General features: G+C 57.0%; 1 protein-coding gene across 4 annotated transcripts in view; it reads left to right on the forward strand.

Moving 5' to 3' along the window:
• DPP9 (dipeptidyl peptidase 9) overlaps positions 1-13,847 on the forward strand; it is a 39,451-nt gene extending 25,604 nt beyond the window's left edge. The window contains exons 15-22 of one of the 4 annotated variants that reach the window (XM_087425692.1): positions 2,423-2,575; positions 3,029-3,164; positions 4,732-4,877; positions 5,832-5,978; positions 7,408-7,560; positions 8,153-8,295; positions 9,633-9,744; positions 13,004-13,847. In XM_087425692.1, coding sequence (XP_087281818.1) covers positions 2,423-2,575; positions 3,029-3,164; positions 4,732-4,877; positions 5,832-5,978; positions 7,408-7,560; positions 8,153-8,295; positions 9,633-9,744; positions 13,004-13,096 — 1,083 coding nt within the window. In that variant the 3' untranslated portion in view covers positions 13,097-13,847. Of the gene's footprint in view, positions 1-2,422; positions 2,576-3,028; positions 3,165-4,731; positions 4,878-5,831; positions 5,979-7,407; positions 7,561-7,677; positions 7,813-8,152; positions 8,301-9,632; positions 9,745-9,930; positions 10,506-13,003 lie in introns of those variants that run through there. The other 3 variants (XM_087425691.1, XM_087425693.1, XM_087425695.1) reach the window with 3 other exon arrangements.
• The last annotated feature ends 4,314 nt before the right edge of the window (positions 13,848-18,161 follow it).

Here is an 18,161-nt window from a genome sequence, read left to right on the forward strand (position 1 = left end):
TCGTGCCTGTGCCTCCTCTCTTCCGTCTCAGCCCCTCTTCCCTCCTCCTCTGCTCCCTCCACTGCTCCACCACGCGCAGGGCCACAGGGGCTGTGGCTCCAACCAGCCGGAGACACCCTGGGTCCAGGACACGGGCGGTTCCGAGCACCCGCTGTTGGATCCTGGTGGGAGGGCCCTGGCGCATGCTCAGTGCCGCCTGGAGCATCCTGTTAGCCTCCTTCCGCTCCATGAAACCACCTGTCCCCAGGACAGCAGTTTGTGGGACATTCATGGTGCCTACTGTGGCATTGTCCCGCGGCTTCCAACCAGAGCCCACCCCCACGCCTGCTCCTGGGGGATTCTGGAACAAAAAATGCAGCGACAGGGACGAGAGATGTACCTTCCACTCCCCCAAACGCACCATCGTAAACACATGGCAAGCCTTTGCTTCTACCTAGAGTGTCTTTACGGGGCTCAGGTCTACAGAATTCCAGATTTCGCGGAGGGAGCTGTAATCAGACTTCCTGGATCCCTACCTCACACCAGCACCAGCGACTTAGACATAAACAGTGAAGCCGTACAAGTGACTAGGGGGAGATGTAGACAAACTTATGGTCCAGAGGTTGGGGAGGTCTTGTCAAGTTGTGAAACTGTGCAGCCGGTCCTGATTCTGTCGGATTTCACATGCACATCTTTGTGTGTGAGGCGAGGTCAGAGTTTGGGCACCCAAAGGTTAAGTGGCAGTCACCTACCCTCAGCGGCTCTGCCGAGGTTGCAGCCAGTCCTGCTGGAGGCACCCCCGGCTCACAGCCCAGCTCTGCCCCTCGCCCTCTGGGTACTGACACTCAGTTTCCTCATCTGTAGAATGGGACCACTGGGACCATCGGGTAGCTCTCACCTCCTCATCTCTACAGCAGGGTCTCTCCCTTGGGCACTGGTGATATTTGGGTCTAGATCATTCTCTGTGTGGGGCCATCCTGGGCACTGTGGGGTATTGAGCAGCACCCCTGGCCCCCACCCACTCGATGCCAGGAGCACCCCACCCCCACCCCAGGTGTGACGACCACAAATGACTCCAGAGGTTGCCACACGTGCCCTGGGGGGCAGAATTGCTCTGGGTGAGGACCCTGGCTTAAAGTAACTTGAAGCCCTCGGCACACGTAGCGTCTGACACACGCGGGGTTAAAACCTTTCTCTGTCGTTGTGACTGTTACGGTTGGCACGGCTCTTTATCCAGAAGTGAAACAAAAAAGCAACAGCATTTTAAAAATTAAAAAGGGCAAGAGTGGCCTCTCCCGTCCCAACTGGTGGCCGTGCACACCGTCTACCTTCCAGGGGACCTGTGCTGGCAGAGGGCGGTTCTGACCCGCCTGGCCCATTTCGGTGTCCCCTCAGCCCCCCGAAGGCCCCACGGCCTCGCTGGGACACAAAGCCTAGCGAGCTGGAGAGCGCCTCCTTCCCCATTTGTGTAACTTCTCACAGGGTCCTCGTGACAGAACTGGCACATAATGATGTGGTTTGGGGTCTTCCAACGACATCCTTTATTTCTAGAAAATGTGCATTTATTTTAAAAGTACGGTAACAACAAACACTTCAGCATTTGTTGTAAAAATGAAATAGTTCCATGGGGCTGGCCCGGTTGCATAGTGGGGAAGTTCGCACGCTCTGCTTCGGTGGCCCGGGGTTTGCAGGTTCGGATCCTGGGCGCGTACCTATGCCCAGCTTATCAAGTCATGCCTTGGCAGGCATCCCATGTATAACGTAGAGGAGGATGGGCACGGATGTTAGCCCAGGGCCAGTCTTCCTCAGCAAAAAGAGGAGGATTGGCATCGGATGTTAGCTCAGGGCTGATCTTCTTCAGCAAAAAAAAAAAATCGAAAGTGCTAGATAAGACTAAAGTCAGAATCCCCCTCGATCCCCACCCTGGACCCCCGTAGCCTCTTCCCCCCGGGAAGTGACCATGGTGGGAAGTCACTGCCGATCTTTCTTGTTTTCACGTGTCTCCGTAGGATATGTATAGCATCACTGTTTACGGGAGTTGTAGGGTTTTTGAAAGTAGTTTTATGTGGCCACAGAGAGTTGTGCCATAAATGTGAAACCAATCCCGTCTTCCTGGGGGCATCACCTGAGAACCACACTGGGCTCTGATGGGGATCCTCCCAGGAAACGGGTAGGGCAGGGCGTTACCACTTCTGAACACTGAGCACCTGGGTCAGAGGGATAGGCTGACCCCGCTCAGGGCCAGCGTGGCGGGGCTAGTGTGCCGAGGGCCCAGGACGGCCCCTCCCTCAGCCTCTGTCCCAGGCACTGCGCCCTCCCTGTGGGGGCAGCAGGAGGGGCCCGGGACCCCTCCACTGGGCATCAGCCCTCCTCCCCCAGCTGCCATGGGAAGGGAGGCACGGGAAGCCTGGGGCCGAGTCACGAGGAGTCTGTGCCCCCGCAGATCTGGGTCAACGAGGAGACGAAGCTCGTGTACTTCCAAGGCACGAAGGACACGCCCCTGGAGCACCACCTCTACGTGGTCAGCTACGAGTCGGCCGGCGAGATCGTGCGCCTCACCACGCCCGGCTTCTCCCACAGCTGCTCCATGAGCCAGGTGGGCACTTCCCCGATGCTCCTGACGGCGCTGTCCCGGCACCCACGCTTAGCCTCTTGGAACATTCTAGAACGCCAGGCAGCAGATGTGCACAGGGCCACTCCGGGTCCAGGGCAAGCATTTGGCTGTAGAACCAGCAAGATGAGTGGGCTCTGGCATCGGACAGATCTGGGTCTGACCCCTGGGACCATCAGTTACCCCTCGGGGGCCCCTGGCCAGGGGCAGATTCCTCCCGGCCTCAGTTTGCTTATCTGCAAAATGGGGTGATGGTAGTAGCACCCGCCCTGCGTGGGTGGGGTTTTGAGGTTTAAATGAGGGAACACGCAGCACAAAGTCGGTAAATGGTCAGTGAAGGTTGGTGGGCGACGGGGGCCCAGGGAGCCGAAGCCCAGGGGGTGAGAGGGGGGTGCGCACAGGCATCATGTGGTGCTCAGCCTCCCCGTCCGCCCGCAGAACTTCGACATGTTCGTCAGCCACTACAGCAGTGTGGGCACACCGCCCTGCGTGCACGTCTACAAGCTGAGCGGCCCCGACGACGACCCTCTGCACAAGCAGCCCCGGTTCTGGGCCAGCATGATGGAGGCAGCCAGTGAGTAACCCCGGGGCCCCTGACTGCGTCCTTCCCCCCGGGAGCCTCGGCTGGCCCAGCTGTAATGTGGGACGTGGCCCCATTAAATGACGCTGGTGACAGGCCGTCCTGGCGGGCGTGAGGCAGCGAGCGGCCCAGAGCCCTGCCTGCTCGGCGCCCCTGGCCCCTCCCGGGAGCCCCAAGAACTTGGCATCGAACATAACCACTGGCCCTGACTGTCCTGCGGGCCCTGCCACCCGGGACGGTCTCATTTCTGTGCCGCAATTAATAGGTGACGGCACAGAGCACAGACTCAGTTCAGGAGCCGGCCTCCCAGACGGAGGGCTCCCGTACAGGACATCCTCGTCCTCACGGGCAGCCGTCTCCAAGGGCAGAGCAGACGCTCAGAAGCCTTTGTCTGTGGAAGGGACCGGGGGGTCAGTCTCGAGTGGAGCCTTGGGGAACAGGAGCTTGTCATTTGGCCATGAGCCTGGAGGACGGCCAGGGCCCTGATCAGGGGACCCCGGGTTCCAATTCTGGCTGCAGAAGTGTAGACAAGTCAGTTCGTCTCCCTTAAATGTTCCTTATGTACAGGATGGTACAAAGCAGTCTGTAGGATGAAAACCAAACACACTGTACAGCGCCTAGGGCACGGGAATCCCTCACTAAAAGGATCCCTTCCCTGACCCCAGACCTGCCACTTGCCAGATTTCCAGAACATTCTAGGATATAAGAATCTCGGGCGTGTGTGAGGTGTTTTATGGGCTACAAAGCATCTTGTTATATCCTCACCCCCCGGAACCTCAGTAGATAAAAGGCCTCCTCCATCCCATAGCTCAGCTGTGACTCTCCTCGCGTCACCACGGGGCGTGACGGAGCAGGAACTCTGCCCTGGTTTTTCAGATGAGGAATCCTCCGGTCCCCAGCCCTGGGTTTGCAGGCAGGGGGACTAGGGCTCGTTTCCCACACTCCCAGCCTCGCCGTGACCACCTCTGTGAGGAGTTGGCAGACTACAGCCCGCGGGCCAGGTCTGGCTGCAGCTGATCATTTATGCGTCGTCTGTGGCCCCTTTAGCGCTGAAATCCTGAAGCTGAGGCAAAGGACACAGAATGTCTCCTAAAGCCAAAAATATGTCCTCTCTGGCCCTTTACACAGAGCACTTGCCGATCCCTGACTTACATTACCACTTAATTAACTTTCCATCCACTCACCCTATTCACCTAAATGCACTTATCTTGAGAAAGATTTCTCCTCACCACGATTGCAAACTAGTGTTGCTCTGCAACAATAAAGGTAATCATAAAAATCAGAGAGAAGCAGACCACAAAATAGGCTGTGAATCACATTCCAGAGGTGTTGTCAGCTCCGTAGGGGACCAGCCAGCCTCGGGCCTGCTGCAGAAGGTTCTGGCCAGACGGCGGCCTGGCACGCGCACGCTCACAGGGCACAGAGTCATTTCTGGTCCTCATATTTTGATGTAAACCGTCGGGAAGCATAGGTGGGGTGCAGCTGGGGGCCGGGCAGTGGACTGTGGGTGTCAGCCAGACGTGCGGGCTCCCCAGTAGCCACAGCCCCTCTGTCCCCGCAGGCTGCCCTCCGGATTACGTGCCCCCGGAAATCTTCCATTTCCACACGCGGACCGACGTGCGTCTCTACGGCATGATCTACAAGCCGCACGCCGTGCAGCCAGGGAAGAAGCATCCCACCGTCCTCTTCGTGTATGGAGGCCCCCAGGTGGGTGCTGGCCCTGCTCCCCAGACCCCCCTCCCTCCACGCCAGGACTCGGGGGGCCCTGGCACCTCCCAGTGCCCCGCCCCATGCCCACTGACCGCGCAGGGCTCCGGGGGCCCCTCACTCCTGCCTCTGGGTCTCTGCACACCCCACCCTCCCCCACAGCTTCCCCCTCCCCTTCTCCCTCCACCTGTTGATGCCCCCTGGTCCCTCTGGGAAATGCCCTCGATCCCCCTGTGTCTGTCTGGGCCACCTGCCCAGCAGTGACCCGCCCTCACCCTGGTCACCTGCTTGGGGATGGAGGTGGGCGTGGCCCTGGGCCCAGTGCCCTGAGAAGGGGCCAGCAGGCAGCCTGGCAGGCGGGTCCATCTAAGGCAGCCGTTCTCACCCGGGGGATTCTGCACCCTGGGGACACCTGTGGTTGTCACAACTATGGTGGGGGTGCCCCTGGCATCTAGTGGGTGGGGGCCAGGGATGCTGTCAGTGCCCTACGGTACCCAGGACACCCCATGACAGAGAAGATCCGACCCTGAATATTAATAGTGCCAGTGTGAGGACTGGGTTAAGTCACTCAGAAGACACAGCCGCCCGCCGCCACCAGCCTGCCTGCCTCCCCCATGGGGTGTGGTGTCTGATGGAGACAGCCGAGGGGAGAAAAGAGGCAGAACGCGGCTGAAGAAGTGGAGAGATTCCAGGGAGGGCCTGGGGCTGTGACGGGGGCCTGGTGGGGCCTTCCTCTCTGCAGCATGTCCCAAGCACAGGGCCTGCTGCAGAGTGGGCCCCGTCTGACCCGTGCACGCCCCTGCGGCCACAGCCCTTCGGGCCATCTGTAGGCTTCACGATACAGTGCAGGCGCCCCACTTAGGCCATAAGCCCCCTGCCCCCCATCCTGCTGGCGTCTGGGGCTGGATTTCTTACCATCCGAGCAAAGCCGCATGTCCTCGCCTCGCCCCACAGGTGCAGCTGGTGAATAACTCCTTCAAAGGAATCAAGTATTTGCGGCTCAACACGCTGGCATCCCTGGGCTACGCTGTGGTCGTCATAGATGGCAGGGGCTCCTGTCAGCGAGGGCTTCGGTTCGAAGGGGCCCTGAAAAACCAAATGGTAACTGCTCTTCCCAGTCTGTCTGGGCCCTTCCTGTGTGGTGAAGGGAGAGCTGGGGTTTGGGGCGGCCCTGGGGGCCCTCCCTCAAGGACAGTGCTGGCTGGGATGCCAGGCAGAGGGGGGGGGCCTTTTGGAACCAAGGGGAATGTCTGCTCTGCTGCTCAGCTCTGAGCTGCGCCCCATGGGGACAAAGGTGTACACACATCCCCCTGGTGCCTGAGACCCAGATACAGCCAGACACTGAGTACAGGCCCCGGGCGGCAGGAAGTCCCAAGGGCTGGGCCAGACAGGGAGGTGGCTGAAGAAGTAGTGCTGATGGTGATGGTGGTGATGGTGATGACGGTGGTGGTGATGGTGGTGATGATGTTGATGATGATGGTGATGATGATGGTGATGTTGATGATGATGGTGGTGATGATGATGATGATAGTGATGTTGATGGTGGTGGTGATGATGATGGTGATGGTGATGGTGATGATGATGGTGATGGTGATGATGATGGTGATGTTGATGATGGTGGTGATGATGATGGTGATGTTGATGGTGGTGGTGATGGTGATGGTGGTGGTGATGGTGATGATGGTGGTGATGATGGTGGTGGTGGTGATGATGGTGATGATGGTGGTGGTGGTGATGATGGTGGTGATGATGGTGGTGATGATGGTGATGATGGTGATGATGATGGTGGTGATGGTGGTGATGTTGGTTGTGATGGTGGTGATGATGGAGATGATGGTGATGATGATGGAGGTGGTGGTTGTGATGAAGGAGCTGGCGAAGGTGGTGGTGGTGGTGGTGATGATGGTGGTGATGATGGTGGTGATGGTGGTGGTGATGGAGATGATGATGGTGGTAATGATGGTTGTGGTGGTGGTGGTGGTGGTAATGAAGATGGAGATAATGGGCATGGTAAGGATGATGAGCATGGTGGTGAGGGTGATGGTGATGATAGGGGTGAGGATGAGGATGGTGATGGTGGTGATGATGAGAATGTAGATGACAGTGACAGTCGTAGTGGTGACAGTGACAGTGAAGATGCCAGCCGTTCATTGAGCCTTAACACGTGCCAGGTCTCTGAGTGCAAGACACTCTCCATCTCGTTTCCTCTTCCTGCCCACTGTAAAATGGGTCCTGTTCACGTTAACATCATCATTTTGGGGATGAGGAAACTGAGGCCCAGAGAGAGGACGTGACTTTCTCAGAGTCACTCACAGGTGGTGGCAGAGCAAGGTTGGTGCTGGGCTTGTGTCTGACTGCCACCCTGGAGAGCAGGCAGGGAGGGTGTGAACAGGGCCTGGAGGGAGAGGTGGCTTCCAGAGAGCTGCTTTTGATCCAAGAGGGAGAGGGCTCCCTGCAAGGGACAGGGGTGGGACAGCAGGGCACACGCCCGGGAGGAGGCGACTCAGAGGTGCCCGGCCTCGTCCCCCAGGGCCAGGTGGAGATCGAGGACCAGGTGGAGGGCTTGAGGTTTGTGGCTGAGAAGTACGGCTTCATCGACCTGAGCCGGGTCGCCATCCACGGCTGGTCCTACGGAGGCTTCCTCTCGCTCATGGGGCTGATCCACAAGCCACAGGTGTTCAAGGTGGGTCCCGCCCCGCCTCTCCCTCCTGTCTGCCGGCGCCCGCCCGTGCCCCTCGGAGCCCGCCCCCCGGGAGGCATCTCGGCAGGGGCCTTGCCACGTGGCTGTTTCTCCCCGCAGCAGCCCCACGGGGCCGAGCCCCCCTCCTCATTGCCCGCCACTGCTGACCCCAGGATGGCATCCGGCTGTACAAAACCCCGCCAGCAGCTCTCTGTGGGAGGCTGAGCCCGGGACCCCGGCCTCGGATGGGCAGAGGTGGGGCATGGTGTGAAGAGCGTCGGGGGAGGGGCCCCCAGGCCGGCGGCACTGTCAGGGCACCGCGGGCGGCGATGAGGAGGAGGAGGCAGGAAGGCAGTGGGACCAGGGAGGGGCCGATCCCGCCCTCCCTCGACAGCGCACGGTCCACGGGGGACACACGGTCTGAGGGCCCCTCCCCCGCCAGCCCCGTGTGCATGCCCGCTCCTCACGTCCTCCTGGGGAGGCCCCGGGACGGCCGGCCGAGCGTGGGCTCCCAGGTCCTGACCTGTGTGTGTGTCTCTCTCTTCTCCTCTCTCTCTCTCTCTCTCTCCGCCTGTCCATCCCCTGTGGCCCTCAGGTGGCCATCGCGGGCGCCCCGGTCACAGTCTGGATGGCCTATGACACAGGGTACACGGAACGCTACATGGACGTCCCGGAGAACAACCAGCTCGGCTACGAGGCGGGTTCCGTGGCCCTGCACGTGGAGAAGCTGCCCAATGAGTAAGGCCCCGGCCACCCCGGCCGTCTGGGCTCTGAGGCCCCCAGGCTGCCCCGTGAAGCTGGGCGGCTGCGCCCTCCGCCTCCTGCTGCGCTCCTGTGGCTTCACTCCTACCTGTCTGCCTGCGCCTCGCATCCCCTCCTGCCACCCTCCCTCCTCACCGCTCCGCGCTGAAGCGGCATCCGGGGTGCTGTCCTTCCAGAAAGATGGAAGGAAGGATCTAAAATCGTGCCACTTTGCACACACGGGCTTCCCTCACCCCCAGGCCCGCAGCGCACCGTGAGCCCGTCCATCAGTCTTGAACCTGAACGGCCTCGGTCTTGCAGGCTTTGACACTCTGTGGTTCGGACCACGGGTCCACATGGTTGTACCATCCGGGTCTGTGGGACCAGCTCTGATGTCCCATGTCACAGTTTTGGCATTGGTTTCTGAGTCTGATTGAAAGAAGACGATGTTGGTGCTTCCTGGTGCGGCTCTGCTGGTGAACCTCCGCCCCAGGTCCACACCTTGATGATGGTGTTCTCGGGCTTTCGTCACAGGCCGACCCCACCTGGGCCCCTCTCCCAGCGAGGCTGTCAGTCTGGTCTGGGGTGCAGCCTGGGTCAGCCGGCGGTGCCAGCGTGCAGCCAAGCTTGAAACCCACTGCTCTAGACCTGTGCTATCCTAGAGCCAGCAGCCGCCATAGCCACTGAAATTCAAATTTACATTCATTCACATTCACTGAATTAGTAAATGCATCGAGACAGACCAGATTGGTGGTTGCTGGGGATGGGGAGTGACTGCTGATGGGCACGGGGTTTTGCTTTGGAGCGATGGAATGTTCTGGAACTAGATTGAGGTGATGGTTGCGCAACATTGTGGATGCACCAAATGCCCCTGAACTGTTCGCTTTAAAATGAGTTAGTTTTAGGTTACGTGAACTTCACCTCAAGAAATTATTTTTAAAAATCAAAACTGAAAAAACAAAGTCTCTTGGCTACTGTTGTCACATTTCAAGTGCTCAGTAGCCACACGTGGTGATGATGGTGGAGACGGCGTGGGGCAGGACAGGTCTAGAACATTCCATCCTCCCAGAGTGCCACGGGACAGCACTGCTCTAGAAGCTTCCCAGTAGCTCAGGGCGTCCTGCGCACAGCCCCGCACACACCCCTCCGCTCCTTGCCTGGAAGGAAGCAAAGGGGCCTCGGGGAGCGCCAGTTGTCCCCAGGCTTTCCCATCTGCCACTGCCTGTTGCTGAGCTGCTGCTTCTGTCCTCCCTGTGCTGGGGCTGGGGAGGGACTCGGCCCCCCGGGGAGAGGAGGGTCCCACCTCAGACCCTCACCCCCACCTTGTCTTCCAGGCCCAACCGCCTGCTCATCCTGCACGGCTTCCTGGATGAGAACGTGCACTTTTTCCACACCAACTTCCTCGTCTCCCAGCTGATCCGAGCGGGGAAACCTTACCAGCTCCAGGTGGGTGGCTCCTGGACGTGTCCGGGCCCCTCCCCAGGAGCCGGCGGGGTGGGCAGCGGCGGGTCGGGGCCAGGCCGCCTCCCCGGGGGCCTCTGGCTCACCCTCCGCTGCCCGCCTCCACCCCACCCCCGACTGCCCCGCTCTCACCTGGGCCCCGTCTGGCGACGTTCATTGTCCTTTATCCAGCAAACACGGAGTGCTCGCCCCCGTCTGACTGCCCCTTGTGCCGGGAACACCGGAAACGGGCCAGACCCGCCCCAGCCCACGGCCCGGTGGGGGAGGTAGATGTTACCGAAGTCGTTGCGCGCGCGTTTCATTTCAAACCAAGAAACTTGCTCTGAAGGAACCGTACAGAGTGCTGAGAGCATCTAACAGGGGTGTTACCTTGGTTGGGGGTCAGAGAAGATTTCCCTGCGGAGGTGACATTTAAGGGGGCTAAACAATGAGTGGGGAGTCAGCTAGGCCTGGGGGAGCCGCCCTGCCCTGGCTGACACCAGGCAAAGGAAAGGGGTAGGAGGGAGCAGCTCCTGGACAGGAGACCAGGGTGGCTAGAGCAGGCCGGAGAGGAGTTGGGGACCAGGGCAGGGGTGCTGGGCAGGGCCCGCTGGGCTGGCCTCGGGTGAGGGCGGGGCTTCAGCAGTAAGGAGGCGGTCCTTGGAGGTGAGGGCGGGGCTTCAGCAGTAAGGAGGCGGTCCTTGGAGGTGAGGGCGGGGCTTCAGCAGTAAGGGAGCGGTCCTTGGAAGTGGGAGCGGGGCCTCAGCCGTGAGGAGGCGGGCCTTGGAGGTGGGGGCGGGGCCTCAGCAGTAGGAGGTGGGCCTTGGAGGTGGGGGCGGGGCTTCAGCAGTAAGGGGCGGTCCTTGCAAATGAAGGGTGGGGCCTCAGCAGTAAGGCGGCAGGCCTTGGAGGTGGGGGCGGGGCCTCAGCAGTAGGAGGTGGGCCTTGGTGGTGGGGGCGGGGCTTCAGCAGTAAGGGGCGGTCCTTGCAAATGAAGGGTGGGGCCTCAGCCGTGAGGAGGCGGGCCTTGGAGGTGGGGGCGGGGCCTCAGCCGTGAGGAGGAGGGCCTTGGAGGTGAGGGGCAGGGCCTCAGCTGGATTTTGTTCTAAGGGTGAGGAGCAGTGTCCTGGCCTGTGAGCAGGGCTGTGACTAGTCTCCTTGCCATGTGACCAGCATCCCTCTGCTGCCCTGCAGACAGGGGCCCAGGGGGACCAGTGGGATGTGAGCCACGATCAGTTCTCCGGGCAGGAGAGGGGCCGGCAGTGGGGAGCGAGAGGCCTGGTGGATTCAGGAGGTGTGCTGGAGACGAGGGATAGATTTTATTAAACGCTGCTGCCACACAGTCTTTCTGCTTTTCAGTCACCTCCACGGGCTCTGAACTGTCGGGAGCGCCATATTGCCATGCAACAGATGGGGAAACTGAGGGTCCCGGGGTGGGAGGGACAGGCCTCAGGGTCCTGTGGCTGGGCACGCGCTTGCCAGACATGGCAGGAGGGAGACAGAGCTCCCTGTGGGGGTGAAGAGCTGTCGGGGAGCCTCATGGCGGCCTCTCTCGCCCCCCCCCACACACACACACCACCGCACATGCTCCTCGAAAACAGGCCAGAGGCAGCTGTAGATCAGAGCGAAGAAGTCAGGTGAGGCTGGGATGGAACCTCGAAAGTCCCTTCTGAGCCCCAGATCCTGAGCCGGGTAGCTGGATAGCCACTCCCTGCCTGTGTGGCCGGCCGTAGGCGGCAGGTCCATGAGCCTCGGGCCTCGCTTCCTCGTCTGTGAAATGGGCACGATAACCCTTGCCTCCAGTGGGGCTGTGCCGGCCAGTTCTCTCAGGAAGAGCATGTAGCACACAGGCTGGGGCCTGTGTCCTGTGTCCCTTCTCCCCAGCAGAGGTCGAAAGTGAGATGAGACGCGCCATGGGGGTCGGGGTGGGGATGGGGCAGTGTTTGGGGGTGATGGAGCACTCCCCGCATTCTGTTTTAGACACCCTGAAACAGTGGGGCTGGGAGCACAGACAGACCCCTTCCCTGCCCTCACAGCCCATGGGGAGGGAGAAGTAACCAGGCAACCAGAACCCAGGGTGGTGTGAGGGGGTGGGGGCGGCAGGGTCTGTCCCAGGCAGCAGGGGCCCTGGGCAGGGAAGGAGTGGGGCCCGTGAGGCTGCAGGGCAGCAGGACCCAGGAAGCCGGATCTTGACGTCAGGCTGGCAAGTACTTAGAGAGGTCTGAGCTGAGGACAGCATGATCAGAATTTTGATTCATTCAGGGATGGATTAAAGAAGGCAAGGGTGGAGGAGGGGAGACCTGTGGGCAGTTTGATTCGTTCCCGGGGTAATGGGCTGGGGCAGCAGCGGTGGGTCTGGCGAGGAAGGAATGGTTTAGCTCAGAAACCCGCCTCGCTGGCAGGAAGAGGTGAGGAATGGGCCCCCTGGCCCTGGTACCAGCCAGCGTGAGACCGGGGCTGGGTTCTTGGGGCGAGTGTGGAGCACGTTCACGCCTGTCCCTCGAGCCTCCAGGGCCCATCAGAGAACAGTTGGGGTGTGGGAGCCCTCACGTCATGGCCAAAGACAAAACTTGTGCCCTGTCACCCTCCACCCAAGGGCCTGGATGTCGGCCAGCCAGGTCTCAGGGACTCGGTGATTCCTTGGGCACGGCTGTTGGCACCAACACGTCCCTGCCCCTCTCTGGGGATGATCCCTGTCGGGTGAGGGGAGGACCCACAAAACTTGGCAAAGCCTGGCAGGGTGCGGGGCCATCCTGGGGCCCTTCCGTGTGCAGTTCAAACGCGGCCTTTGGTAAAGTGGAAGTGACTCGGGTCGAGGGCACCAAGGTCGCTGAGGTTTGAAGCCCCGCCCCCTTCGCCAAGATGGGTTCATTCCCCACCACTTCCCGGGTGTGGGGGCCAGAGCGGCTGTAGGGGTTGTGAAGTCTTTCCGATGTGCAAGGGCTGTGCGTTTTAGAGACCTTAGAGGTCCGTCTTCGTCACCCTGTTTTCGAGGGGGCGGCCGCCGTCAGGGAGGTGGTCGCTTGCCCAGAGTTACACAGCAAGTCGGCGGCAGAGGCGGGACTCGAACCCTGGCCCGTCGGCTCCAGAGCAGAGCGCCTGCCCTCCCCTCTCCGCCCCGCTCCACCCAGGATGGGAGGGGGCGGGGGCCCCGAGGGAGCCGCCCCGAGCCAGAAAGGGGGCGGGGGCTTCAGGGGGCAGGGGTGGGGAGCGACTCAGGGAGGGTCCCTGGGTGCCAGCAGCCCTGCCTTCCCTGTCCCCCCAGATCTACCCCAACGAGAGACACAGCATCCGCTGCCCGGAGTCCGGCGAGCACTACGAAGTCACGCTGCTGCACTTTCTACAGGAATACCTCTGAGCCCCGCGGCGCCGGGCCGCGCATCCAGAGCACAAGTGGCTTCGCCGCCGCCGCCGGGGGACCAGCGGGCGCGCCCGAGTGGCCCCGCCGCCCCCGCCGGACAGCCCGCCCCGGGGGGGCCGCCTTCGCCGCCCCGCGCCTTTGATCCGTTGTTAATGCTCCTGGGTTTCCTGCCTGCTGTTTCTTGGTTGCCAGGACGGAGAGATGCGGCCGACACCCATGAGGCACTTTTCAAGCCATGCGCTCCTGTCCCCGCTGTGGTCCGGGAGCAGGAGGCCGGCAGAGGCTGCCCGGCCAGCCCCGGCGGCACCGAGCATGCGATGCCTCCCCGCCCGCCCACCGCGTCCCCGTGCTTTGTTCTGGAGGGCGTTTTTCATCATTATTTAAAAGACAGCAAGGGGTGCCTCAATTAGAATCGGGGTGCGCCGCGGGGGCCACCCGCCGGCGCCCGGGGAGCCCCGCTTCTCCGGGAGCGGGGAGCCGAGTCCCCCAGGCCGCGAGCGCGCGGGCGCCGGGAGTGGAGCCATCCCGCCTCAGGGTAATCCTTCCTCCTCCCTTTCCCTCCCCGCCAACAGTTCTGCCGGGGGGGCAAAAAAGAACAAAAGAAGCAAAAAAAAAAAAAAAAAAAAGCCCCATCAGAAACGAACCACCTCTACATATTATGGAAAGAAAATATTTTTGTCGATTCTTATTCTTTTATAATTATGCGTGGCAGAAGTAGACTCATTAAACGATTCCAGGTGTAAGCGTGGCCACCTGCCTGAATGAGGTTCCTTCCAGCCCTGGGGCTGGTGGAGGGGCTCCTCTGAGCGGGAGGGGGCCCGCCCCTCACTGGGAGAGACCCCCACCCCCATCAGTCGGGTCCGGTGGGGACGGTTCCTGCCCAGACTCCCGGGCCCGGCACAGCCAGGTGCGCATCCTTCTGGAGGATGCGCCCCCCTTTTGCGTCTGCGCTTATCCAGGGGCCTGACACCCTGGCTCAGGGGTCAGGAAACACCAACCCAGGAGCGCAGGCCGTGCACCTGTTCACGTTTGTCCCAGCAGCCGAGAGCCCGAGAGAGGCTGGTGGCTGTGCCGACGGCGCTCGCGCGCTTGAGTTCCTAACAGCAGGCTGGCCTTGCCCTGCGCGGTCACCCTGTCCAGCCTCTGGGAAGCTCCGCTTTTATTTTTAATGGCTCAACAAATAAAAGGGTATAGAGAGGAGAGACGCACCCCCCCCCCCAGAGGAGACCCTGCCCCAGTCTATATTTTTAATACCTGCATTCTCTCCCGCCCTGTGAATGTGCCAGAATTTATTTTGCCAGGTACCTATCAAGGGATAATGTGGGTTATTCTGGGCTTTTTATATGAAATCAGTATAAATCAGAGGACAGGAGATTTTCTCTGTAAAGAACCAAATCATAAATATTTTAGGCTTTGCAGGCCGGACAGTCTGTGCCCCCAACTACTCAACTCCGCCCTCCTAGTTCACAAGCAGGCACGGAGGATATGTAAATGAGTGGGCGTGGCTGTGTGCCAATAAAACTTTATTTACAAAACCAGGCAGCTGGCCAGATTTGACCCACAGGCTGTAATTGGCCAACCCCTAGAAAATTGATACTTCAACAAATAGCCTTGTGCATCTTTGGGGCATATGTTTTGAGTTTATAGGGTAAACTATTCTAGGAATATCTTCTAGGAATTAACAAAAGAAAGGCATATTCATTCTTAATTTTGAAGAATATTGCCAGATTGCCTTCCAAAGAGAATGCCTCAGTGTACACTCCTGCCAAGAGGGGAGAAATGGCCTTGCTTCTCCATTCCGTCACCAGCACTACGTGTTATCACACATTTTTGTCTTTGCCAATCTTACGGGTGAAACATGTCATCTCACTGTAATTTGAACTCAAATTTCTTTTATGTGTGGGGATATTTTCATGTTTTAAGACACTTGTTTACTAGTAATCATTTGCCCACCTTTCTTTTGACCTGTCCGCCTCATTGATTTGTAGACACTCTTTATATATGAAGGAAATCAATCCATTGTCATACATGTTGCAAATTGAACTATGTTGCGGATTTCAAAATGTTTTATGGGTAGGAAGCTCAGCCAATGAATGTTTAAAATCATCTCAGGAACAAGATGTCTTTCACCCAATCCACTGAAATAAAGTGGAGGAGGGAACTAGTCACAAGTCACAGAAACGAGGCACAGAAAGGGAAGTGGGGTGCCAACAGGAAGCAGGAATGGATGATGGGCAGCTACAAAAGGACAAGTGTCTGCTGGCAGTCAGTCTCAGTCTCCCTGAGATGGCAGGTTAAGAGGCGTTTGTTTCTCCCAGGTTGCTACATGGGCCGCTAGTGTCCACCCCCACTGGTGGGGTTTCCGTCAGCGGGAGGGTCCCCGATGCTGTTTCAGATTGTCTATATGTGCTCGATTCCTCTTCTAGTGGAACGGCTTAGCTCTTCCCTAACTGGCAGGAACCCATATACATGAACATAAAACCCTGTGTCAGGGCCCGCCCCGTGGCGTAGCAGTTAAGTGCGTGTGCTCCGCTGCTGGCGGCCTGGGTTCGGATCCTGGGCGCGCACTGATGCACCGCTTGTCGGGCTATGCTGTGACAGTGTCCCATATAAAGTGGAGGAAGATGGGCACAGCTGTTAGCCCAGGACCAGTCTTCCTCAGCAAAAAGAGGAGGATTGGCAGGTGTTAGCTCAGGGCTGATCTCCCTCACACACACACAAAACACAACAAACCCATGTCATATCGGTTGCAGATATTTTCCTGGTTTGTCATTTGCCTTTCCAACATATTTATGGTATTTTAAAAAAATAATAACTATAGACACATAGGAAGTTGCAAAAATAGTGCAGAGTCCGGTGTACCCTTCCCCCAGCTTACCTAACAGAGTGCATTGTCCAAACCGGGAAACTGACATGAGCACAGTGCAATTAACTAGACTTGAGAGCTTTTTGGATTTTAACAGCTTTCACACGTGCTCATTTGTGTGTGAGTGGTTCTGTTCCTCTCTCACCTGTATAGAGTCCTGTAACACCAACACAATCAAAATGCAGAACTGCTCATTCATCACAAAGGAGCTCCTCTATCCAATCCCTTTACATCCACACCCCCTGCCGTTTGTGGTGTCCTGATGGTAGAGAGAGAAATCGTGATACTTGGTGTTATCAAATCTTTTTTTCCTTTAGGGCTGCTAAATTTCATGTCAAGATTAGAAAGCAGGATCTTTGGAATGATGGTTTTTTCTTTTAATCACTTTAGTGTGGGTTTTTTGTTTTGTTTTGTTTTTTCAAGAAGCTTGGGGCTCAATCTTTCTGAAAAGAAAACACACACACACACAAACACACACAAACCTACTGAAACAGCTCACAGTTGAAATATCTTGTTAGCAACAGCGCTCGGCCACTAATCGAACCCTTCATAGTGAGAGGCTGAAGGTCAAATACCGTGGTGGGATGTGGGAAAGACATCAACGGAGCCATGCTGTGCAAAATGTTGAAGGAATAGGACAGCGGTCGTCCAGTTTATGCGGCTAGGTTCTAATGGATCCAGAGCAGGCAGTTGCAAGGAGGAAGATTTTTCTTTCTTTTCTTTCTTTCTTTCTTTCTTTTTTTTTTTTTTTTGGTGAGGAAGATTGGCCCTGAGCTAACATCTGTTGCCAATCTTCCTCTTTTTTGCTTGAGGAAGACTGTCCCTGAGCTAACATCTGTGCCAATCTTCCTCTACTTTGTACATGGGACGCCGCCACAGCATGGCTTGATGAGAGGTATGTAGGTCCGAGCCCAGGATCTGAACCCACAAACCCGGGGCCGCTGAAGCGGAGCACAGGAATTTAACCACTATGCCACTGGGCAGCCTCGGAAGAAATTTCTTAACACAAGCAGGTGTCCCAGTGTAGGAGAGGCTGCCACAGCAGGAAAGCATGAATCCCGTGGGTGGAGTTATCTGCAGGATAGCCAGTCCACCGCATGACCCTCCTGATCCCCCTGAAATTGCCCCTCCTCTGTGTTGGGGGTAATTAGATTCCTCACAGGGTGCGATGGAGTCCCGCTCAGGGGTCACCTGTGACATTGTCTCTCTGCATTCTGTTCTTTCTAGCCAGGAAGGACTAGGAAAACCAGCCTAATTCTAATTCTGGACACTCCAGATCTGGCCACCAGTGTTTTCTTGAAATTTTCAGCAATACGTGAGCAAAAAAAAAAAAGATTTCCTACTGTAGGTGAGAACTTGGGATTACTTCGTCGGCTTCTAATGCTAGTAACGGCCAGTATTTAGAGTTCTTACTTGTAGGAGCTTTACCTACATTCCCTCAGTTAATCCTCCTGACAACTCCCTGAGGTAGGAATTATTTTCTTTTTAATTTTTAATTTTGAAGTAATTTCAGTCTCACAGAAAAGCTGAAGAAATGGTTGTGTTCTCAAATACCCTTCACCCAGCTTCCCCTAATGTTAACATCTTATGTAACCGTGGCACAAGCCAGGTTATTGAAGTCAGGAAATTAACATCAATACCATCCTATTATCTAATATATAATTAAATTACATGATTAATATAATTAATTGATATATTTAATTATATCAAATAATTGCTAATTTAAATTATATTGATTTAAGTTAATATATTAATATATTAATATATTAATACATAATAATATTAATTATATTCATACATGTTTAAATTATATCTATTTTGATATAATACATATTTATATTTATATATAAATATATAATTGTGTCAATTATATATTAATTATTTTAACATGTAATATATTAATTCTGCATTATATACTCTATTAATATACTAATAAATTAATATATTAATTTGAATTAAAAAATTTAATTAATGTATTTCATATATAGACTTCATTTGGATTTCACCATTTCTCCCTCTAGGTCATTTTTCTGGTCCAGGATTGTTATGGACTGAATCTTTGTGTCCCCCCAAAATTCATATGTTGAATCCTAACCCCCAAGGGGATGATATCAGGAGGTGGGGCCTTTGGGAGGTGATTAGGTCATGAGGGTGGGGCCCTGGTGAATGAGATTAGAGCCCTTATAACAGAGACCC

This window comes from Ceratotherium simum, chromosome 39 (genome assembly GCF_057802395.1).
Source record: "Ceratotherium simum simum isolate JZ-2026a chromosome 39, ASM5780239v1, whole genome shotgun sequence".
In the NCBI taxonomy this organism is placed as follows: Eukaryota; Metazoa; Chordata; class Mammalia; order Perissodactyla; family Rhinocerotidae; genus Ceratotherium; species Ceratotherium simum.